At 40.8% G+C, this 26,077-nt stretch overlaps 1 protein-coding gene across 1 annotated transcript in view; it reads right to left on the bottom strand.

Annotated features, from left to right (window-relative positions):
- The window catches only part of ZNF236 (zinc finger protein 236), a 151,290-nt gene that overhangs the window by 53,376 nt on the left and 71,837 nt on the right, over positions 1–26,077 (bottom strand). The window contains exons 11-20 of the mRNA XM_011975878.1: positions 22,835–23,038; positions 17,482–17,623; positions 16,582–16,842; positions 13,442–13,695; positions 11,904–12,005; positions 11,265–11,416; positions 9,727–9,830; positions 8,295–8,446; positions 6,344–6,556; positions 1,800–2,082 (exon numbers count right to left, since the gene is read on the bottom strand). Of these exons, the coding sequence (XP_011831268.1) occupies positions 1,800–2,082; positions 6,344–6,556; positions 8,295–8,446; positions 9,727–9,830; positions 11,265–11,416; positions 11,904–12,005; positions 13,442–13,695; positions 16,582–16,842; positions 17,482–17,623; positions 22,835–23,038 (1,867 nt within the window). The remainder of the gene's footprint in view (positions 1–1,799; positions 2,083–6,343; positions 6,557–8,294; positions 8,447–9,726; positions 9,831–11,264; positions 11,417–11,903; positions 12,006–13,441; positions 13,696–16,581; positions 16,843–17,481; positions 17,624–22,834; positions 23,039–26,077) is intronic.

Raw genomic sequence — 26,077 nt, forward strand, 5'->3', positions numbered from 1 at the left:
CAGCTATAAGAATGTCCCGCTCTCGGAGTTAGCAGTGAGCCGAGATCACACCGCTGAACTCCAGCCTGGGCGACAGAGCGAGACTCTGCCTCAAAAAAAAAAAAAAAAAGAACGTCCCACTCTTCTGGTCTTTAGCTACAGTCGATGGAGACACGTTTAGCACTTCATGTCACCTTGGTGGCATCTTGTCTCTGCTAATTGGCTGGCACGCCCCACCCACAGGCAGGTCACAAAGTGCTGTCTCAACACCTCCATGTGACACCCTTGCCAGGCCTGACTTTCTCATCTATGACTCCACCACTAACCCCTACTGGAAAACTCTCTCTCTATCGGTTAGTTCACGAGTTCCTCTAGGCCACATACAACTGCTGGCCAGACTGGACTCCTTCTTATAAACATCCCAAGTTTTCCATCAGAACCCCTTAGCTCCTGCTCTCCTTAGTTTAACTTTCTATGTCTTATTCCCAACCTCAGATCACACCATCAACTTAGATTCTACCCTGGAACTTCACTACATGGCTTAACGAGAGCTTGCTATTCAAGGGTCCTGTGGCTGCACCACCCAGTGGGACCTGGGCGCTCTTCCTTCTCCAGTCACCTCCCACATTGTCACTCTCTAGCTGAACACACCCCACCGTCCTGCTGTGGTCAAAACACAAAGGCCAGTAGTCAAGGTGTGTGCTCACTAGGATGGCACTGCCAACCCAGCAGCTCCTTGAAACCACCTACCCTTTCCCTGCAGCACCTGCTGCTGCCCTCTGTAGAATAAAGAGTACAAGGAACACACCCTCTTTGGTTTTCTGAAACATCCTGCAATATCGAAATCTTTGCAGTTTGTTTTACTAAGTTGCTGAATAATTAGTTCTATCTCCTAGAGCAAAACATAAGCATCCCCCTTATATACAGAAACTCTTCTGATTCTTTAGGAGAACGCTGATACTTTGGTCTTCCTTTCTCCAGAAAGGAAGGACATTCTGAGAGCCCCTTCTGTTCTTTACCATGGGTCTTGGTTTCCAGATTCTTCATGGTTCTGCTAAACTTGATCTCATGTATCAGCCACTGCTGTTTGGCCAGTTGCCAGTGAGTCTCCCTCCTGTCACGTGATTGTGTCCGGCTCCTCACACTGACTGGCAGGCGTCAGGCGGGAGGGCGCCTGCTGCTCTTCTGCCTGTCCACAAAACTTAGAGCCCTGCCTTCCTCAATGGACAGATTTGTTTTCATTGTTTACTACTATGACAACCATACAGAAATAAGCATAAGCAATCTACAGAGAAAACAGACTTTCTTTTTTTTTTTTTTTTTGAGATGGAGTTTCATTCTTGTTGCCCAGGCTGAAGTGCAATGGCAGGATCTCAGCTCACTGCAACCTCCACCTCTTGGGTTCAAGCGATTCTCCTGTCTCAGGCTCCTGAGTAGCTGGGATTACAGGCACCCACCACTGCGCCCAGCTAATTTTATATTTTTTAGTAGAGACTGGGTTTCTCCATGTTGGTCAGGCTGGTCTCAAACTCCCAACCTCAGGTGATCCTCCTGCCTCGGCCTCCCAAAGTGCTGGCATTACAGGTGTGCCCCACCGTGCACAGCTGAAAACAGACTGTCTAATTAATATTCGGAATGAGTTTACTACAGAGAAGTAATTCAAGCTTAAAACCATACACTCTAGTAAGCAAGCTGCCATCACTCAGGTGACACCGGGATGAGAAACTAATGGCCCTGCTGCAGTGAAGGTCACCAAAGGAGCAGCTGCCTGCACCTCCAGTCTTCAGAGCAGAACCCGCGCAGCGTAGCCATGCCCTCACCTCACCAGGTCGCTGGGCTTCTTGAAGCTCTTGGGGCAGTATGTGCAGCAGTTGGCATGCTTGGGCTCGTCCTGCAGCTCTGCCTGCTTGTCCCTCAGCTCGCTGATGCGGTCCTTTTCTGCCGCGGACTGCACCAGGACCTTCTCCGACACCGTGGCGCTCTCCTGCGGCCGGATCTTGGCTAACTGGGCTGTCTCCTCCTCTGTGAAAGTGATGACCTCAGGACGAGACTTCCGTGATGCATTTCTGTCAGAATGTTCTTCCTCCTCCTCCATACAAATGTCTAAACAAAATCAAGGAAAAGGGATCAAAAATCTAATGAAGAAAACTTAGGTTATTAGCAAAACAATTAAAACTAAATAGGTATGTACGTAATGAAAATCAATAACTCAAGCAAGCTATTTTTATGATGGTAGAGATTTGCTATATTTTCCCACCTCTATTGAGAAACTTAGGTCATGGAAAGAAAAAAGCCAAGTGTACTGGAAAGTAGGGGGCGGAGGATGAACAGAGGTTGGTGAGGAGGTGAAAACATCCACTTAGATAGAAGGAATAAGCTCTAATGTTTGATAGCAGAGTAGGATGATACAGTTAAAAACAATGTATATTTCAAAGCAGCTACAGGAGAGAACTTGAAACGTTCCCATACTTAGAAACTGATAAATACTTAAGGTGATGAATACCCCAAGTACTCTGATTTGATTATTCCACATTCTATTATTGAAACAAATTATCACATGTGCGTCATAAATATGTACAAATATTATGTAACCAAAAAAAACCAAGTCAAGGGCTTCCCTTAGGAGAGCGATGACCAACATTAGGAAGATGCTCGAATTAAAGACCTGCTTCTACCCCTCCCTGCAAATTCAGGAGTAAGCTTTGAGGCTGATAGTGTCCACACAAGCTACTGGTATTCATAAATACAGATATTAATTTATTCATAAGGGCAAAAAATGAATTACCCTGGGATTTTTTAAAACCAGAAGCCCAAAAATGGGAGACCAAATTAATAAATTAGCAAATGGTCCCCAACTAAAAACAATTACTATAAAGAAGAAAATAAAACTTTAAAAATATATATGGTTGGGCCCTCTGTATCTGTGCCTTCCACATCCATAGATTCAACCAACTGCAGTTAGAAAATACAGATATTTTTTCTCTTGTTATTATTCAATAAACAATACGCTATGATGGCTATTTACAACCAGGTGCAGTGACTCACGCCTGTAATCCCACTGCTTTGGGAAGCTGAGATGGAAAGATTGCTTCAGGCCAGGAGTGTGAGACCAGCCTGAGTCACACACCAAGACTCCATCTTTACCAAAAATTTAAAAATTAACCAGGCATGGTGGCACACACCTGTAGCCCCAGCACATTGGGAGGCCAAGCTGGGGCTTGGCACAGAAGTTCAAGACCGCCTAGGCAACAGAGCAAGATCCCGTCTCTACAAAAAAATTTTTTTTTTAATTAGCCAGGCATAGTGGTGAACCTGTAGCCCCAGCTACTCAGGAGCCTGAGGTGGGAGGATTGCTTGAACCCAGGAGTTCAAGGCTGCAGTGAATTACCATTAAGCTATTGTACTCCCGCCTAGGTGACAGAGTGAGACCCTGTCTCTCAAAGAACCCCAAACTATTTACATAGCATTTATATTATATTCGGTATTATAAGTGATCTAGATATGGTTTAAAGTATACAAGAGGATGCATGTAGGTTACATGCAGATACTATGCTGTTTGATATCAGGAACTTCAGCATCTGCAGATTTTGGTGTCCTCAGGAGTAGAGGAACCAATCTTCAGCTGATACTGAAAGAGAACTATACGCGTAAGTATTCATTCCTAAATGAAAAATAAGGATGCATTCCAAATGATTAAAAAAAGAATAATAGAGAGGTAAAAAAGTTTGGCTGGGAGCAGGGAAGTCATTATTGTACGACTGACTGAAAAAAACTTACAACTCAACAGAAACACTGAATTGCCAAGTGAACAGTGATTCATTCACCAAATAAGTAAATTTAAAAACCAACTAGATAATTTTTCTTACCATATAAAAGGAAAAAAAGATGAGAGATGGGTGCAGGGGGGAAGAAGATAGAGAGGGGAGCAAACGACAGCGAGGGTGTGGGTTGAGGGAGAAAGTCATGGAGGATAAAGCCAGTGGACTCAATGTCCATCTCGCAGAAATTCCAGAAAAAGATACAGCAAACTAAAATTCCACATTATACCAATAAAGCTTGGAATGATCTGAGGGTAGCTTATAGATAGCAGCCCCACCAACACTCATGAGGAAATAAGGAGGTAACTCTGTTAACATTCTTTAAGGAACTGAGAACACAATCAGTATAGCACAGGCTGGAGAGAGACAGAACAACAAAATTAAGCACGATAGACAGACAGCATGAAACAGACAGCAAGTGTTAGAAGCAGGCTAACGTCGCAATAAATGTGAGGGAATTTAACCCCTATCTAAGTCTCTAGGTTTGGGCAAAACAATGCAATTTAACACGTGACTTTTCTCCTATGGACAAGAGTTCTTCTGCAGTTTCTCCCACAATGATCCAAGGAACATAAGACATATAAAGGTGAATCTAAATAAATATGTAGCAGTGAGATGAAGCCCAGACAGAACCCCCAAATTGATGCTAGAATTCAGTAGCATTAGAAGCTTTATTAATTGACAGGAAGGAATATGTAAAGAGGCTTAGAGATTATTTGTATTTGGCTGATAAATTAACACGCTCCAAATGACAGGGTTCTAGAAATAATGCCTGTATGTCCCATAGCCTTTAACTCATTTGAAGGAAAGGGCCATTTTCTTTTTATACTTTATGAAATCTAATGACAGAATTTTTAAAATGGAAAGAAAGGCTTTAGTAAGTATCATCGGACTAAAGAGTTTGAACTATCTCAGTATAACAGGTCAGAAACTTTTATTCCAGAATTATCTACTAAAGAAATGAGGTGCACAGTGGCTCTGGCCATGGTTAAGTCACAGTTTTTGTTACTTTGAGGGAGTTTAGGCTAAAGTTTTACAGACTTATTCCTCAAAACAGAAGAGAAAGGTAGACTACCATAACCCACCGGGGACCCCAGACGGTCTCACTGTGATCTTTCGGTCAGATGGTGGCAAAGCAGACAGAGAGGGCAGTACCTTGAGAGAGGATGATAGGCCACCAGCAGGTCTGACCTCTGATGACAGTCCCCATTTAGCAGCCCTGTCTCCACACAGCCACTGACACAAGATTCACTGACAACATTGCATACCAACTGTGCCAGGACAGGATGGCCGCAGCATAGGCAAGAGCCCAGGCCCACACATACACTCAGACCAGTCATGACCTCCAAGAGTATCAGAACTAACATGGATTTTAAAACGGCAATCTGTGTGCTGGCACAATGTGTCAAAATATAAAATGTGCTCCATTCTTTTTTTTTTTTTTTTTGAGACGGAGTCTCGCTCTGTCGCCCAGGTTGGAGTGCAGTGGCCGGATCTCAGCTCACTGCAAGCTCCGCCTCCCGGGTTTACGCCATTCTCCTGCCTCAGCCTCCCGAGTAGCTGGGACTACAGGCGCCCGCCACCATGCCCGGCTAGTTTTTTTTGTATTTTTTTAGTAGAGACGGGGTTTCACCGTGTTAGCCAGGATGGTCTCGATCTCCTGACCTCGTGATCCGCCCGTCTCGGCCTCCCAAAGTGCTGGGATTACAGGCTTGAGCCACCGCGCCCGGCCGCTCCATTCTTAACTCTGTAATTTCATTGTGGAACTTACTAAAGAGAAGGTGTCTCTTATAAGCACAAAAAGTATAATCACAAAAATAATACTTAGGATTTTTCCGCTTGGTATGGGACTTGGGAGAATTAACTTGTCTAATGTTTTGCTGGCTGGTGTACAAAATGAGATTAATCCTTCTAACTATGCAGTGTGTTGTGTCTATTACATGAGACAATGTAATGGTAAGCACAGGTTTTGCCAAGGTTACAGTACTCCATAAATGCTACCACAGTACTCCATAAATGCTACCATTACCATTTCAGTGAAAGACCAGATACTAGCTACACATCCATCAATCCATCAACAGAAAATTATATAATAAAATATGATGGAATTCCATGGAGTCATCTGAGCTGATGTAGATCTGTGTTCAGTACATTAAATATGCCTATAATAAACTTTAGTAGATGGAAAATTAAGCACGCTACAACACTATTTAGAGCAAGATACCATATTTGTTAAAAAGCATTAAAGTCTCTAACAACATGTGCACGTAAGCATGAAAGGAAGAGCACAGTGTGAGAGCGAATGCTCATTCAGCGTGTGGTGATTTGTAAGAGCACATGTTTTCTTCATTGCGCCTCTGAATTTTTCTTCCAAGAGCATGTACGGCTTTCCTAATCAGAAAATAAAATTAACTATTAAAAACTCAGGGTGCTACTGAACTTAATCTGTACATAGCCAGGTTAAAATACTCACGGTGATTTGTGAATGGATTTATTCCTAAATTAGCATTGGGTTCATACACTTTGAATCAACAAACGGAAAATACCTCCTCCTTCTGTCTCTCCAGTGGCTGACACAGCAGAGGGGACTGCTTGGTGTCTCTTCATGTGCTTTTTACAATGCACTGTAGTTCGGAAACCCTCCTCACAAAACGGACACTTATAAGGCTTCATGCTCATATGTGTGGCCATGTGCCGGGTGAGGCTGCCATTGGTGGTGAAGGAAGCATTGCACACGCTGCAGCTGAACGCCTTCACTCCTACAAGCACAGAAACAGAGAAAAAATGGCTGGAACCAATCCTATTTCATTACCTTAAAACCAGAAGCAGTCAAAACCAAACAAAGATATGTTTAATAAGCCACAACATTATCCTGAGGCTTAGCAGAGTTTGGTTTAAAAAAAAGTAAATCACAAAATTATAGACAGTTTATTTGGTGTGGGTTTCCAATTTTTAGAAATGGGATTGTTTTAAGAACATGGAAGTTAACACAGGACATCTTACTGCCTTCTCTACTGAAATCAGCAGGCTCTGGAAGTTACAGTCTCCAAAACAAATCAAGTCCTCTCTGCCTTCAGTCTTTTACCTCTAAACTGGCAACATGTGGATTCTACCCCAGAAATGTTTTTTCCAATCCATCTTTTCATCACTTCCACAGCACATGAGGTATATTAGGCATTAAGAACTAGCCTATAAATCTTCTATACAGCTTTATTTTCAAATAAAGTCCCATATAGAAGGCCTTCTCTCCTCTGGACCAATGACACAGAACCAAGTAACCAGCTATTTTCTTCCTATTTCTGTCTTTCTTCCACTGTTCCTCATAAAAGTCATATATTGCTGCTCTCTGGTCCTTCAAAGTACCATATAAATGACTCCCAGCAATCTTTCCAATAACCACTAAAACCACTCCCCAATCATCAACCTATGGACCAGTCAATAAAACTTTTCCTTATTTTGCTTGGCTATATGTTTCTAAGCAGTATATCTTCATTTTCAAATAAAGCCTTATATAAAATATACACTGATATTAAACTTATTATTAATATACTGAATATATTAAAGATAAAATATGTTAAAAATATTTTTAACTGGACACTATGTATCTGATAAAGGTCCAGTAATCAGACTATAAAAACCTCTTACAACTCAATAAAGCAAATAATCCAATTTTAAAATGGGCATAAGATCAGAACAGACATTTCTCAGTGTCTGTGAAAGATGTTTAACTTGATCAGCCATCAGAGAAATGCAAATCAAAGCAAAACCACAATGGCACGTGGGAAGGCTCATGACCATCCACAAGGCCGGTCATGAGAGAAGCAATAGCCATTGGCGAGGATGTGGGGAAACCAGAGCCCTCCCACCCTACCGTGGGCTGTCAAATACCACAGCCACAGTGGAAAACAGTTCCATAAACTCAAATATTTTAACAGAGTTAACATATGACCAAACAATTCCACTCCTAGGTAGAGCAATGAGCCCATGTCCACACAAAAACTTAAATACAAATGTTCACAGCAGGATTACTTATAATAAACAAAATATGGAAATAACCCCAATGTCCATCAACTGATGAATGGATCAATAAGACGTGGCATATCCTACAATGGAAAGTAATGAGGTTCTGATCCACCTATACAGCACGGATGAAACTTGAGCACACTGTGCTGTGAAAGCAGCAGACACAAAATGCCACATATTTCTATAAAGTACCCAGAACAAGCAAACCTCTAAAGACAGAGGTAGATACTGGGCGCCTGAGGTTCTGGGCACTGAGGGGAAATGGGGAGTGACTGTTAATGGGTACAGAGTTCCTTTTATGTGTAATAAAAATGTCCTAAAATTACAGTTTTGATGGTTGCAGAACTCTACGAACATACTAAAAATCACTGAATTGTACATTTTCAGTGGGTTAATTGAATGGTATATGGATTATATCTCCATAAAACTTTTTTCTTTAAAGGACTAATCTCCAAGTATAAGGCAGACAATGACCTGTGTGTGTCTTCTCGTGAGACTTAAGCACCCCGGAGGAAACAAAGCCACGTCCACAGAGTTTGCACTTGTAGGGCTTCTCCCCAGTGTGTGACCGCACGTGCTGCTTCAGGTGACTGGACTTCTTAAAGCCTTTGTTGCAATAGTCACACCTGCAAACATACAGAACCCAGACCACGTTAATTCATAGCACAATTACAAATACAGCACCTGAGACGGGAAGGAAAGCAAACAAGCTTCACCAACAACCATGAAACATTTAGGCACAACTGTTACAGAACCTAGGTGTGCTCTCCAACACTGAAGAAATTATAAACTATAAAATATTGCCGACAATCATTTGTTAGACCAGATTCTTATAATCTTAAATGTATTACTTTAACAGCAAATCCTGTAACTCCCCAGCAGACATAAATTTGATTAATTAGAAACTCTCACTAAGCATAACAGGAAGAAAATGTATGCACTCTTTTCTTTAAGTCATTAGACACTGTGAATCCTTCCATTGCCTCTGAGGCAGAATCACTCCTGCATCTAGTCACTCGTAAATGCCAATCCATGTACTCCTTTGGTTTATAAAATACAAAAGAGAGTGTACTGGAGTTATGCTGAATAATATATCAATATGCAGTATTATTTCCCCTTCAGTTGTTACTGAATAGACTAATGTTATCTTAAGGATTAAAATAATCATAAATTTCAAAACTTCTACTCACATATTATTAAAAGCTTATTGCATTAGTATGTCTCTTTTGTCCATTCTCAAGTTTTAATATCCAGTAAGAAGTTAGCGATGTCCCTACACTATAACCTAAGTCAAGACTGGGTGCCCACATAGAGGCAACTAACTTTCCTCTCAAGTCCAAATTAAACTAAAAGCTGAAAGTGTCTGAATACATTTTGAAAATTCACTCTTGTAAATTTGGTTTGGCGGTGGCTCAGCCTGTAATCCCAGCACTTTGGACGGTATATACTGCTGAGCCAGCGGACGGACATCTAAAAGACATCTAAAAAGCTGTCTTTCTAATTGTGCTGTACCTTGGTACACAGATTGTCATATGTAAAGCACATGAAGAGTCTTGAACTGAAAGGCACAATATAAATTTAAGTAATTTCTGAAAATGGAAACATAATGACTTAAAACAGTGACGGGAAGCTATAGCAGAGTACTTCAAACAGACAAACTGAAGACTGCTGCATCCAAATCCTGGCCCACTCGCTTATTTGCTGTAAAAAGTTTAGCAAGTTAATCTCTTTTGTCTCAGATCCCTTATTTACAGAATATGGATGACAGTGGAACTGTTTTGAACAGTTTTGAGAGAATGAAATTGCAGAGCCCTTGGAGCAGGGCAAGCACACAGCAGCATCTGTCACTGCAGCATCCGTCGCTGGGAGCCGGCAGCACCATGAGCTGGTCTGTGCAGACAACTACCTGTAAGAGCGCCTGCTCTGGTCCTCGCTGTCCTCCAGAAACTGGGAACCTTGTGCCTGCAGGTCCAGTTCCTCTTGGGATGACTCCTGAATCAAGCGAGTTGTCTAAAATTTAAGAGAAGTATAAAGCAAACTACTTGAATACCTGTGAATAAACATAAAACAACTCAGCAGCTAAGAACTAAGGATAAGAACATTCATAAACTGAGGATTTAAGAGGGAGAAACCCCAAATAGTCCACTGTAATCATTTGGGCCAGAGCAATAATAAAGATCACTCACACAGATTTTATTAAATGAAGATCTATTTATTTTCCATTACCCTACCTTAATACAAAGCTTAATCAACCATAAAACTGATTATTTTATATATCTTAATAAGAGATTCCCCTTCCATCTGCTCTACTCTTATTGACAGTGAATAAAACCCCACCTTCAGAGAGTATAATATCGTCTCCTCTTGTCACACAAACCAGAGGGTGAGAAGGACATGTTCTCCATCCCCAAGAACGGTACCATGCATGCTTGGAGCAGCCACACTGACCCCATCCCTCCCTGACAGCGGCATTACAACCCATGCTACCACAGCAAGGACGAGCAAAAATCCGGTCAATGTTTTCTAACCACTCTATAACAGACACACGCTCACACTGAGCAGAGGTAAGCTCCACTGACCTTCAGAAGGCCTGGAGTCACAGGACAGACTGCGAACAGTGGAGTCATCCACCCCTGTGCAGCAACTGCACGTTGCTGTAAGCAAGGGCTTGTGTCTCATTTGTTTACCTGACTTCCAAAACCAACTTAGATAAACCACAACAGAACTGGGTTTGCACAGTTTTATTTAGAGAGCTCTGGAGTAAAGTCAGCTGCTAAGAAGTATGTTCTCCACTTCCCAGATTCAGCATCTGCTGCCTGTTTGTAGTTTCTAGCTATGAGAAAAATGTTCTGAAATTTTCACGGGAGGATCCAGCCCTACCACTTGGGCAAAGCTACCAATGGTGGATTTTAAAGAGGGATAACAATTGGTCAATCATTTCTCATCACTATTAAGAAATTTCCAAAAGCAGAAAAATGAAAATAAAAACGAAAATTAAAATGTCTCCAACTAGGTGTAAGAGATAAAATTCTAAATGATGCATTTAAATGTTTTTTAATGTCAGCATTCATTATATTTTCCTTCTAACATGTTTAAAAGTCCACAATTAAAAATGTTTAGGTTTTGTGCCTAAAGCAACATAGTATCTTTCAACGTGTTATTACCTAACACTCTAGTAAATTCTTAGCTTTTAATCACAAATGCAAGGCCACACCATGGCACGGAAACCTTTAAGTAAAATTAAAATGTTTTAAGGAAAAAGAAAGCCCGATGTACTAACACTGAGGATTTCCCAGGTAATGCAGTAACCTTAATGTTACAAGAAGTGAGCACACCTCTTAAAATTTCCCTTAAGGAAATTTTAAATAATCACAGTGAAGAATAAAATAATAAAATAGCACCTGCTAAATACTGCCACATATGCACCCCTCTGTCCATACTCACTACATTCATCCCATCAGAGCTGGGAGCCTGCAGCAAGCTCTGTTGGTGGAAGCTTGTGGAGAGGGCCTGAGACTCAAGTGTGCTGGAATCCTGTAGCTGTTGGACAGGTGGAAACTGAGGCTGCTGATGGTACGTGTCAGTCACTGTAAAACCTGAAATAAATTAGAAAAGAGGAGTTCTACAAAAATACTAAAGTTACATTAAAATGTTTTTAAAAAAGGGTTTATAAATTTAAAATGTCTAAAGAGGCATTTCTATTTTCTGAATTAGAATCAGGACTAGCTGTTATTAGCAAGCTTTAACATTGTTTGCTAACAGGCAGGAGGCTGTGCTCAGCAAACATTACAGCAGCGGAGGCTTTACAGAACCAGCCACCACAAAGTTCTAATTTCTACTCAGCCACCTTTTCTTGGCTGGAAACTACGTGTAGAATGGCTGCAAAGGTCACTTTCCAGAAGACCTGAGCAGACCACAAAATAGTATGCATCAACAACAAACACATCTACAATGCATGCAAAAAGTTATCTGGTTTGAAACCATATATTTTAGAAGGGCCTTAAGAGAAAACATGTAAGGTTGTCGTAAAATTAAATTCAACTGAGGTACACTCACAAATTTCATTGAAAACCCACCACTGACCTTGGGGTAGCCCTGCCGGTTCGAAGGACTGTTGCGCAGGGGTCTGCTCTTCAAACTGGTCTATGTGCCCTCGCAGAGGGTCCTGTGGAGCCACAAACCCATCTAAGGATGAGATGCAAAAAGGGGGACTCATACATTTGGAAGTTATTTCACATCTGCAAATCTGCCCAAAAGTATACTTTGGCGAGTTTTCAAATATCAGACACCTTATTTTGAAGAGACAACAGGGATAATTTATATACATCTATATGCTTAAAGCATTCTCTTTGCATTTCTAGAATATCATCCCTGAAAGCCTTTAGCATCTGTCTTAGGCATTATTCCACTAAACAATATTCTAACATGCTATTACATTCCATAATTGTTTAGAACCTTTTTGGGTGTGCATGGTTGCAGGCACCACAGGGTAAGTGTATAATCCTACCCAAAGACTAAATACATTTGAGACATCCATAAAACAAAACAGTAAACTGGTCAGCACATTGTTTGTTGACATGCCTGTGTGAGATAAGCCTGTGCCAGACGCAAGCCAGCTATGCCACTAATCACACAGTCTACAGTTGACCTGACATTGTTTTTTGCAGCCAAACTTTACTGATGAAGGAAGCGATGTACTACTTTATATTCTGGTTCAGGAGCCTAATCTCACTGCAGACCAGTCACCAACAGTTCACTGACCTACATTAATCTTTGAATCTACATGGAGTGCACTTTGTAGAATACTAAAGATCACACAGATGTACACTTGAAAGATGTTCTCAATATATTGGGCATAAAAGTAGGTCACAAAATAGTATGCACTGCAAGATCCTATTTGTATAACTCTTTTTTTTTTTGTGAGATGGAGTCTCACTCACTCTGTTGTCCAGGCTGGAGTGCAGTGGTGCCAGCTCGGCTCACTGCAACCTCCACCTCCCAGGTTCAAGCAATTCTCTTGCCTCAGCCTCCTATGTAGCTGGGATTACAGGTATGCACCACCACACCCAACTAATTTTTGTAATTTTAGTACAGATAGGGTTTCACCACGGCCAGGTTGGTCTTGAACTGCTGCCCTCTAGTGATCCATCTGCCCTGGCCTCCCAAAGTGTTGAGATTACAGGCGTGAGCCACCACACCCAACCTTATTTATATAATTATATATGCATACCAAACACACACACACACACACCCCCCTGCATATTTGTATGGAAAAAAAGTGGAAGCACCTATATCAAAATAAGGATGGTAGATTTTGCTGTAGTCCTAAAATTTCAACTACTTCCTAACAAGATTTTGAATATTTCCTAACAAGAAGTCTGATCATTCTGTTTTTGTTTAAAAAAAAAGAACTTCCCCTAAGAAATCTAATAAAATTGAAGAGTAAAAATCTAAGAGGACATGGAATGATATCAAATACTCAAATGCAATCTCTCTCACATACAGCACAAATTGTTTTAAAAGTCAGTGATCCATGGGAGACATCAACGGACTGCAATGAGTGGGAAAGACTGCAAAACTCTGTTGGGATCACTCAAAGTTAAATATCCTGAAACATTTACCTTCATCTGCTTCCAAGGGCTGATCTGTCAACTGCTGGCCCAGCCCTGCTTCCTCTGTGCCCACCACGTGCTGAGGCTCCAGGTCCAACATGGCCTCGGGGTTTGCTGCGACCACCTCTGCCGTCTGCGGCAGCTCGTCGCTCTCGATCTCCACCTGCATCTGAGTGGAGGCCTGCATGCTCTGCTGGTCCACGGTGCTATCGTCTATCGAGGCTGCCTGCTGATGCTGTTGGAGCTGCTGGGCAAGTTCGTATCTTCAGAAAAATTAATGACAGTTCATCAGATTAGATGCTGTCAAAGGTTACTTGCGTGGGATACTACAGTGAAAACGTTGTCATTGATTAAATAACATTTTTTATTAATGATTTCATTTTGAAGTCATGATGGCAATTCAGATAAAAATGAACACATTAGTAACTCTGAAGAGAGCTCGTTTGCCTCATCTTTAAGTGCTTCCACTGGCTACAAGACACGAGGCACAAACGGAGGATAAAGGACAACACACACCCGAATGCCTAATAGTTTAAAAACATTAAAAAGATGTCTCGTGTTTAAAAGTAAAACTCTCCCAACTCCAGTTCGGCAATGAGTCTAAGTCTTCAGAAAAATAATTGTACTAAATGAGACGACACCTTTATAGACTGCTCTAAATCTGACAACACATGCGGTGCACAGACAGAGAGGCTCCAGCTTCATCACCTACTGTCTCTCACAGCCCGGGCCACAGGCGCTTTACTGGACCAATGATCCAAATGTTGCTGCCAGCAACATTTACACACACAAAGTGTATCCGGCATATATTCATCAAAGTCAGCAATTTCTCTTTCAATGGAAAAGATGAACAAAGAATTCAGCAATGAACTGAGAACTTGAAAAAAAAAAAGAAAAAGAAAAAACTATCACACAGTTATCTGTCTAACAGGCTGGCTGTACAAAGAATATCTAAGACAAAGAGCTGGTTGGGCGCGTGGCTCACACCTGTAATCCCAGCACTTTGGGAGGCCGAGGCTGGCAGATCACCTGAGGTCAGGAGTTCAAGGCCAGCCTGGCCAACATGGTGAAACTCCATCTCTACTACAAATACAAAAATTAGCCAGGCACGGGGGTGTGAGCCAGTAATCCCAGCTACTCAGGAGGCTGAGGCAGGAGGTTGCAGTGAACCAAAATCGCACCACAGCACTCCAGCCTGGACAACAGAGTGAGACTCCGACTCAAACAAACAAAAACACCCACACACACAAAAAAAGTGCCGCCTGGTCCCCTCTTCTGCCTCTGCACATACAGACCATACAAGCTGTGTCACAGGCTCTATTCCAGTGTCTTAGTAATCCGCCTACTCAGAATTTCACTCTCAGTTCCAAACAAAATTTTCCCTCTTCGTTTTCTAATATCCAAAATAGACAACTCATAACTACTTTTACTGTGGAAAGGAGAAGAAAAATGTGTCGCATGACAGAGACGAGTCAGAAAATGCAGGCCTGCACCTACGCTGTGATGCTTCCACATAGCAGCGCAGTGGCAAGCAGGAGTCTGTATAAGCCACTCTAACCTAAGCACCCGTGTGTCACATGCTAACTGATGGAGGCTTGTTTTCTGTTTGTTTCCTTGGTTGTTTGCTTTTCCCCATAAATTTGACTATAGTAACCTTCTTTACCTATCTTTAGTATATGTGATATTTTGGGAATTTCCAACGATTCAGACAAAGGAATGAAACCCTGGCTGGATGCTCTCCTTGTAGGCAGACTCCAAGTGCACACAATCTGTAAAAGCAAAGCACTGCAGCTCTGCAACGACAGGCTGATCTGCTTGGTGTCCTCTCAAAGCTCTACACTGATCTCCTACATGTGTCCCTCGAAACTGATGACAAATAATGGCCATGCAATATACCACTTAATAAAGGTGACTCCACAATTATGCCATTGGTCACTGGGTCTGGAAACAAGGGCCTGAACACCCACATTCCCAATACTACCACAAAAAGTACACTGGAAAAGGCTGGCTTCCTAACTAAAAAAGATTTGATTTAAACATTCCACTGAGCAAGCAAGCACCCAAGCTCCATTCTTCTTAGCATGGTAAGCTCTCAGGCCAACTGGGGACCCATCACCCAGCTACAGCGAGCAGAAACACAAGTATCTTCAACATCCATGTGCCCCCGAGTTCCCCACTTCCCAAACACATGCAGTGCCCTGCACAGGATTCCCTCCACAAAATGCAGTGAAGTATAACTGGATATGTAACTGACAGGAGTCCACTATATAACACCGCCAATACCACACTCCCTGGGTGGTTTTAAGCAGCAGGTAAATTTCTCGGCTAAGCAATCAATGATGTTGAAATCAAAAATGTCAATTCTGTTGAGGGTGCTTAGGCATTCAGATCAATAATATCAAAAAACACTATCACAGTTAACTTACTCTAATATTTAGGGTTTTGCTTTGTAGGCGACATCCAGGCAGACATATCTGGGTTAAAATGCTGTCTCAAAGCAAATGTTTCAGGGCAGCAACTTTAGGCCTAGTGACTCTCCCTTTCACATCTCCTAAGCTGGGTCACCCTACCCAGGTTTTACAGTACCACACGAAATTCTGCAGCTTCACAGAAATACTCATCGAATAGGCCCTAGCACTAGTCAGAAATGCATCTCTTCCGGATTACGTCCACATAGAGATGAGCTAGCCTTCCAACCATGTGGAAATATAAGCTAGGCTGAATGAAAAGTTTATGGAATATCTAAAACATGTATCCTTTAAAGTCAACAACACAGAATAATTACCATTCTGATTTGCTGATGACAGGCCTAGAAATCACAGGGTCTTTAAGATTCTCTTTTCTGAAATATTCACTATCTGACTATACTAGATACAGTCCAGCATTTCATCTATCAACTAACAGCTTTAAAAGAGAGCTTTACAGAATATAAACTGCTTCATTATTAAATTAAAAATGAAAATGCTAATGCTTCAGTCTATGGCTCCCATTAGATCCTTAGACACTAATACTTACATTTCTTGAGCCCATATAGTACAAGCTAGAAATAATCATGTAAGAATCAAAGACAATTATTTCCTAAAAACACTCCCCACCATCTACTGGAAATTATAAAGATGATAAAAAGTGACCATTAGAATTACACCCACCTGTGGGTTTTCATGTGCTTTTTGCAATTTAGTGAAGTCTTAAATGTTTTTTGACAATAGGGACACATATAGGGACGAAGGTCGTTGTGGATACCCATGTGTCGCCGTAAGCTGCCACCAGTAGTGAAAGCCCCATTACATATCAGACACTTGAAAGATTTCAGTCCTGTGTGTGTTCGGATGTGTGCTTTGAGCACACCTGCAGAAACAAAGCCTCTTCCACACTGAGAACATTTAAAAGGTTTTTCACCTGTATGGGATCTTAAAAAAAAAATACACATTTTAATGAATAAGTTTCTTATACTTTTATAATGCTTTGTGACTAGAATGCACTCTTGCATTTCGCTTCACTTCATCATCACATTTTTTAAAGCTAAGCAGCAGTGCCAGAGCTTTCCACATTTTACAGGTGAGGAAGCCTGAGACTCAAGAGTGCTTAAGCGAATTGCCTCAAGTCACACAACTGAGACGAAGCTAGAAGCCAAGTCTTTTTCTAAGTTCTATACTTTTTTCATGACATCACACTGTCTCTTATGATCAAGGTTTGACTTCCTTTTCACTGTGGCTAGTACTAAGAATTCACTTAAACTCCGATAAACACATCTGAAAAACATCAACGGAAGTCTAAAAATAAACCAAATACTTCTTTGATATTTCTTGGAAACTGCAAACATTGAAATTTAATGAGCATATACATAAATTCCAGGGGCAATTTTGTAGAATATTTTAGTCAAGACATTAAAAAATAAAAATATTAATTACCAATAAATGTTTTGGAGTCAAATGAGACATCTTAAATACCAAAAGCTAATGCTACCATCCTAAATACTTCTAGAAGTCATCAGGTCACTAAGTCAGTTTAATTATACTAAATTTCCACCTGTGAATCCGTTACCTTACCTGATGTGTTGTTTAAGGTGGCAAGATTTTTTATATGCACGATGACAGTAAAAACACTTGTATGGTCTATCTGCTTCATTAACAAAATTATTATTAAAATAGCTTTGGAAAAACTGGTTTTTTGGAATGGGCTGGATAAGACCTACAAACCAAAAGAAAAGCAGACATAATTCACTGTCAATGCTAGTAATAAAATTAAATGTCACAAGGCATATGTTTTACCCAGAAGATGAAAATTCTGATGTTAGACTCTAATGTTGCAACTATTTTATTTTAATTGTGTTAGGAACTGGCTATTCAAAGAATACCTATGGGGAAACATAATAAATTAATATATTTATAATATAACATTACAAATTAATTTATAAATTAATATAAACATTATAAATACATATTAATGTTCATTTTTTCAACATGAGAAATATCTAGTCACAATTACTTCCTTTGATTCCACAGCCAATTTTTAATGAATTTCTACATTTACTTTCTATATGGGCATTTGTTGACAAAAATTCAGGATAAGCAAGATTTTAATACCTTGTTTATTCAGTATGAATACTGCACACTAGGTACTATAATAAACTGAAAACAAAAGTGACTATAACATGATCTTTTGTTCTACAAAGGTTAGCGTTTTCACAGATATCACTAAAGGGATATCTACAAACAACAAAATTACTAATTTAAATATTTCACATTTTATATACATTTACTAAATAAAGAATTCCTTCAGGTTGACCATCTAATAAATATGACTTGATCAAGCTACTGCATTATATCAGGAATTCAGGACAAACTTAGGGGTAAACTTTCGAATTCCTTAAGAGTCACTTGGAACGCTAAGAGGAAGACGCACACAGTCTTCTATCAGCCTCTGTCAGCCTTGGGCTGCTCCTTCTGCCCAGACAAGGAAGCACTGGTCAAGATTCTGTCCTCTGCTCACAGCTCTCCATTCCCAGTCCTCTCTCCTCCCTCAGTTGTACCTTAACTTCTATGCAATGATTAGCATGATGCACCTCTGAACACACTCTGTTTTCCCTGACTTTCCATAAAAATACAGATTCCATTTCAATTTCTTCCCCTAAAATCCACTTCTCCCAGCTTTCCCAGTTGCATGGCGGGAACAGTCTTCTCCTGGTCCCTAAGGCTGGGGAGGTCCGGACTTCTGAGAGTTCCCTTCCCTCTCTTGTACTCGGCATTTGCCAGTCCTGATGATCAACACCACTCCCATGTCTCTTAAACTTGCATCTTCGCTTCTTTTTCAACTGCCACCAATCGCAACAGTGAAACAATTACAAAGCTGGAGGGAATTTGACAGCCCAACCAATTTCACTTAGCTCATTATTAGATTTAAGGAAATATTCCTATGCTTCCTGAAGCTTGCATCACAACCCTGCTTAGTTTTCAAAAAGTATTCAGAACTCTCACTTGTGATATAATCCACACAGCACAACCCTTAAGATTGCCAAGCCTCTTCTCATCTCACAAGCCTTCTGGACAATCAGAGCTGTGTCAAAGACCTCTGTCCCGGCAGCTCTGACACCACCCTGTGCTTGACAGCACAGTCTCACTTTTTCCTAAGAACTCGTTCTGCTCAAAAGAGAAAAATGCAGGCTGGGCATAGTGGCTGAGGCCTGTAATCCCAGCACTTTGGGAGGCAGAGGTGAGTGGATCACCTGAGGTCAGGAGTTCGAGACCAGCCTGGCCAACACGGAGAAACCCCATCTCTACTTAAAAATAAAAATAAAAATACAAAAATACAAAAATTAGCCAGGCATGGTGGCACAGGCCTGTAGTCCTAGTTACTCAGGAAGCTGAGGCAGGAGAATCGCTTGAACCTGGGGGCAGAGGTTGCAGTAAGCCGAGATCGCACCACTGCACTCCAGCCTGGGTGACAGTGAGACTCTGTTTCAAGAAAGGAAAGAAAAAAGAACAAAAATGCAGGCATCCAGTCCATGCCCACCACCTTCCCTAGGATACACATGCTAGGACACGCAGACTGAATGCCATGCCTGGTTCTCAAAAACAGTCACGGCAGAACCCTGGACGCAGGTTTCCTCTTCTACAGTGCCCTCAGTCAAGGACTCCCTTAGACTAGCGCTAGCTTCCTCAATGAGCATTCTACTTTCATTTACTCTCACAACACTATTCTATGCTAAACCTCATCTTACCATGTTTTTATCAAACTCTGTCCCCCAAAGATTGTGACAGCCAAGTCTTTTCTATAGCCTCTAAGGAGCCCAGAGTCTGAGAGAAGAGATGAACACAAATACAATAACAAAATTAAGCATGAGACAAAGTTACAATATTTTACAATTTACAGTGTGAAACTCCCTCTAGCAATCATTTCCCTCATATGTCTCCATCAGCCTAAACCAAAGAATTCAGCTTCCCCTATCTGGTCTAAGATACAGGTATCTGTGAAGCCAACAAGCAAAACATATCCCATTTTAACCCTGAAACATGTCTGAAGAGTCAAGACTCTTGAGGGATTCAAAAACTTGAAGTCAAGAAACCCATGGGTATATAACTTGATTTATGGCAACCTGAAAGAAGAAACTGGTCTGTTTTTTCATTTTGTAAGCAACCAAAACTGGCCAAGGATATCAAAGTATTCTAAGCTACCAAGGGCGTTTTGATCCCATTCTATGCTCAAAAACAGTTAAATAGCGTAATAATTATAGTTCCTAGGAAGCTTAGTATAATTCATATATCAAATTATCAGACATTTTTTTATTTTTAATTTTTTGAGACAGAGTTTCACTCTTGTTCCCCAGGCTGGAGTGCAGTGGTACAATCTTGGCTCACTGCGACCTCTGCTTCCTGGGTTCAAGCCATTCTCCTGCCTCAGCCTCCTGAGTAGCCGGGATTATTGGTGCCTGCCACCATGCCTGGCTAATTTATGTATTGGTAGTAGAGATAGGGTTTTGCCATGTTGGCCAGGCTGGTCTCAAACTCCTGACCTCAAGTGATCGCCCACCTCGGCCTTCCAAAGTACTAGGATCACAGGCGTGAGCCACTGCGCCCAGCCAGACTGGTGTTTTGGAGAAGATGATCTTTTACTATCTTGTCAATTTGTTGTGTATTTTGGAGTTTTCTATTTATTCTACGGTCAATTCTGCCAAGTATATTATTCTAGAAAAGATTCATTTTTCTATTTCCTTTTCTATTTCTTCTACAGTCAGTTCTGCCAAGCACATTATTCTAGAAAAGATTCATCAAAATTTTCAAATATATTAGCAAAAAGTTGTAGAGTATTTGCAAACAATTGTTACCTCATTTGTATCTGTGCTTACAACTTCTTTCTCATTCCTAATACTATGTTTTCTCACATTTCTTTATTAGTGACAAGTCATCTATTTTTTCTGTTCATTTGTATAAGTTTTGTAAAACTTCAGTTCACTACAGTTTTGTCTTCTATCTCCAATTCCATTATACGTACTAATTCAGGGGTCCCCAAGCCCCAGGCTGCCTGTTAGGAACCGGTCCACGCAGCAGGAGGTGAATAGCAGGTGAGTGAGCTCTACCACCTGAGCTCTGCCTCCTGTCAGATCTGCAGCATGTTAGATTCTCATAGGAGTGCAAACCCTACTGTGAACTGTGCACGTGAGGAATCTAGGCTGCGCGCTCCTTCTGAGAATCTAACGTCTGATGATCTCAGTGGAACAGTTTTACCCGAAACCATTCCCCTCACCTGATCGCCCATCTGTGGAAAATTTGTCTTCTGCAAAACCAATCCCTGATGACAAAAAGGTTGGGAACTGCTGTATTAATTCCTTTCTGCTACTTTCTTTTAATTTTCCTAGTTTTTTAAGTTAAATATTTTACTTATTTTCAATCTGTCTTATTTTCTAATAATACTCAAAAGTCTTAATTTTTCCTAGGACAGCTTTGATCCATCCAATCTGTTTATATAATACTCATATCTGTAGTATGTAGTATGTGTTTTGAGTCCTTCTTTTCATGTAATGAAATTTTGGATTGCTATTTTATAAGTTTTTCAGTGAACTGTAATCAAAGATTGTATCCTACACAAAATCAACTTCTGAGAATTTACTGAAATTTTTCTGTATCCTAGAATGTGATCAACTTCTGTTTCATGCATAATTAAAAGTGTGTAATTTAAGGCAAAAGGTTCTATAAAGTTATTAAGTAACCCTTTGGATTTGTGTGCTCAAATCTTCAGTTTTAGGTGTTTATTTAAGTTGACCTGTCTAATTGAGGATCTTTCACTACACTTGAGAATTTGAGTATTTCCTTTCTTTGAATTTTTTTGGTTTATATATTTTGATGTTAAACTCTTAGATTCACACAAGTTTATGGCTGTTGATCATCTTATTGGTGGCCCCCAATTTTTAACAATCTAAAATCTCTCTATACAATAATTTGCAATTATTGTAAATAAAGGTTATGCTTTGGAATAAAGGAATTATATTTTGTTTAATATTAATTTTGCTTATAGATTGAATTATCTTTCCCAGGAAAGTAGTGAAATACAGAAACTGCAAAAAAATGTAAATTCACACATTAATAAGTGCTATGGCCTAAATGTTTGTGATCCCCCAAAATTCATGTAGTAAGAGGTAGGACCTTTGGGAGGACATAGCCAGAAGGCACCATCTGTGAGGAAGAGAGACCTCACTAGACACTCAATCTGCCAGCACCATGACCTTGGACTTCCCAGCCTCTAGACCTGTGAGAAGTAAACTTCTAGTATTTATAAGCTACACAGTGAGTGGTATTTTTGATTCAGGAGCTCAAACAAATTAAGACAATGAGGTTTCTTAAGTTTTGTTCTAGCACTGACAAACATAATTTTTCTGAAGATTCTAACAAGCAGTGTTTTCTTTCTAGATCATTAACAAAATCATAGTTTGGGTTGATTATAATAACACTGAACCTAAAAAGAAAAGCAGGCAGATTTTTCTTTTCCTTTTTAATTCAAAGATTAAAGTAAACCAAATAATCTGCAACACAGCACAAAGAACCTAAGGATGAAAACAACACCGTGCACTGTGTGTTTCACATAAAAACCACTTGTCATTTTTGATGGTTCCACTGAGGTAGCAATGTTTCTTCAATGAGGACTTACACACTACTGTTTTCACTTACACATTATTTGTCTCTAATCCAAGAAAACAATTTGAGCAGTAGTTTGGATACAACTTAGATTTTAATCTTGATTGTAAAACATACTAGCCCATAGAGCAAAACAAGCTTAACACAGACTTCATTAATACTACGCCTAAAAAACTATTTAACTACACAGACCATAATGTGCATACACAATTCACAAAATACCAAAGAAAATAGTACTCGATAAATTGTAAAGACATCCTACAATCCATCTTACCTAAGTCAGTTATGAGAATTGGTTCCTGCAAAGGAATGTCAGGGACTGGAACGTTCGTCTTGCCAACACGAACCTTTGCAGGTTTACGCTGGTGCCTCATTTTCCTTAATTCCGTATGTTTAAAGTGGGAAGCAATGTGAGTCTTCCTATGGCCCGAGGTTCGAAATTTTTTGTCACAGTGAGGACAAGCAAAAGGTCTAACTCCTAATAAAAATGAAATCACATTTTAGAATTATTTCCAGAAATTACATCTCAACAGCAAATGCCAACATAAAATGTTAGTACTTCCAATACTGATTTGCACCTTCAATTTATTAAGCCATGCTTATAATTTAATGGATATTGTATATTATTTTCCCTTGTTTGCATACAGTGCATATTATAGATATTAAGGCATGTAATGAGAGCATTTTAAGTTAAAAAAGAACATTTCGTATTTTTAGGACAAAGTCTAACATTGTAAAATATGAATAGCAGTTCTTAAGGACTTTACAGTATGTAAGGATGCTCTCTCTCTTAAGTCATCATCTGTAAAGTGGCTTAAGGACACCTGCCTCCAGGGCTGCTGCTGAGATTACTTAAGCTAATGTTTAAACAGCACTTAGCAATGTCTCACATTTTGCAAATAAACAGTAAATAGTAGTTGTCACTGATTGTAAATGATGATAATAGTACTAATATCTTAATGCTCCTCTCACTACTGTGCCCCGTCTCTAAAGAACATCTCCTTGTTTTACAATTTTATTAGCAAATGAAAATGTAAATTCCAAAGAAACACATACAACAAAATTGAGTAACTTCAGCTTTGTCAAATACTCATCCACATTTTCAGCCCAGAGGAGGATCCCTGAGGAAATTTGGGAGATATTGCCAATGAGTACAGGGTTTCTTTGCAGGGTGATAAAAACGTTCCAAAATCAGACAGTGGTGTAGGGTGTACAATTCAGAATTGTACACATTAAAATGGTAAATACTATGATATGTAAATTACATCTCAATAAATATGTCGTTAACAAAATGGAGCTCCATAATGAAAGATTTCACACCTTAACACTGATTAGAAAGCCTCAATACAAACAGGTCCCTGGTCCTCCCCCAGCCCAGCTACAGTCTTCAGGTCTTCCCAGATCAAACATAGATTACACGTTGTGTCCTCAGAAAGGCTCACTCAGTCTAAATCTAAATCTGATCTGGACAGACTCTTTTCAACCTCTGTAATTCTACCTTCATTTATAAGTGTTGCTTGTTTTTAATGCCTCCCCCAGCAAATCCTTAGCTCCATGGAGATCAAGGTTGCACCTGTTTTCTTTACCTGTAGATACCTCATGCCCAGCCTATAGAAGAGACTCAACAAGTGCTGATGAAAAGACAGAAATGCATCCTCCAAGTAGTCAATTATTGCTCCCCCAGGTGCTGCGACTCAATACCTTCTCAGCACCTGTGTGCAGTACCTATTGGCAGTTCCTGTGTGTGGCACTGTGTTTGGTACCACGTGTGGTACTTGTGTGTGGTACTGCGTTTGGTACTGTATGCACTACTTGTGTGCAGTACTGTGTTTGGTACTGTGGGCAGTGCCTATATACGGTACTGTGTTTGGTACTATGCATGATGCCTGAGTGCAGTACTGTTTGGTACTGTGTGCAGTACCTGTGTGCAGTACCTGTGGGCAGCACTGGTACCTGTGTGCAGCACTGTGTTTGGTACCTAAGCGCAGTACTGTGTGTGTGGTACTATATGCAGTACTGTGTGTGGTACTGTATGCAGTCCCTGTGGGCAGTACTTGTGTGTAGTACTGTGTTTAGTATTGTGTGTAGTACCTGTGGGCAGTACTGTTTGGTACCTGTGTGCAGTACTATGTTTGGTACTGTGTTTAGTACCGAAGTGCAGTACTGTGTGTGGTACTGTATGCAGTCCCTGTGGGCAGTACTTGTGTGTAGTACTGTGTTTAGTACTATATGCAGTACCTGTGTGCAGTACTGTGTTTGGTACTCTATGTACTACTTGTGTGCAGTACTGTTTGGTACTGTGTGAGGTGCCTATATGTGGTACTGTGTTTGGTACTGTGCATGATGCCTGTGTGCAGTACTGTGTTTGGTACTGTGTACATTACCAGTGGGCAGTACTGTTTGGTACCTGTGTGCAGTACTATGTTTGGTACTGTGTTTAGTACCGAAGTGCAGTACTGTCTGTGGTACTGTGTGCAGTCCCTGTGGGCAGTACCTGTCTGCAACACTATGTTGGGTATTGTGTGTAGTACCTGTGGGCAGTACTGTTTGGTACCTGTGTGCAGTACTGTGTTTGGTGCCTAAGTGCGGTACTGTGTATGTGGTACTGTGTGCGTACTGTGCATGACACTGTATACAGTGTCTGTGGGCAGTAAGTACTTGTGTATACTATGTTTAGTACTGTGTTGGGTACTGTATGCAGTACTGTGTTTGGTACTATGTGCGGTGCCTGTGCACATTACCTGTGCATGGTAGTGTTTAGTACTGTATTGGTTACTGTGTGCAGTACTGTGCTTGGTACTACATGCAGTAGCTGTGTGCAGTAGCTATGCACAGTACTGTGTGGTCCCTGTGGCCAGTACCTGTGTAGGTGCAGCACTGCAGGCCATACCTGTGTGCAGTACCTGTGTGCTGTACTGTGTTTGGTACCTGTGTTTGGTACTGTGTGTGGTCCCTGTGGGTAGTGCCTATGTGAGTGCAGCTCTGCAGGCTGTACCTGTGTGCAGTACTCTGTTTGGTACTGTGTGCAGTACTGTGTTTGGTACTGCACATGATGCCTGTGAGCAGTACTGTTTGGTACTGTGTGCGGTACTTGTGTGCAGTACTGTGTTTGGTACTATGCTTGGTACCTGTGTGCAGTACCTGTGTTTGGCACCATGTGTGATCTCTGTGGGCAGTGCCTGTGTGGGTACAGCACTGCAGGCTGTACTTGTGTGTGGTACTGTGGTAGCTGTGTGCGATACCTGTATTTAGTATTGTGTTTGGTACTTGTGTGCAGTACTGTATTTGGTACTGTGTTTGACACTGAGTTTGGTACCTGTGTGCAGTACCTGTATTTGGTACTGTGTGTGGTCCCTGTGGTCAATGCCTGTGTGTGTGCAGCATGGCAGGCTGTACTTGTGTGTGGTGCTGTGTTTGGTACTTGTGTGCAGTACCTGTATTTAGTACTGTGTTTGGTACTGTGTTTGATACTGAGTTTAGTACCTGTGTGCAGAACCTGTGTTTGGTACCGTGTGTG

The sequence above is a fragment of the Mandrillus leucophaeus genome, unplaced genomic scaffold, assembly GCF_000951045.1.
Source record: "Mandrillus leucophaeus isolate KB7577 unplaced genomic scaffold, Mleu.le_1.0 Scaffold16, whole genome shotgun sequence".
NCBI classification, from domain to species: domain Eukaryota; kingdom Metazoa; phylum Chordata; class Mammalia; order Primates; family Cercopithecidae; genus Mandrillus; species Mandrillus leucophaeus.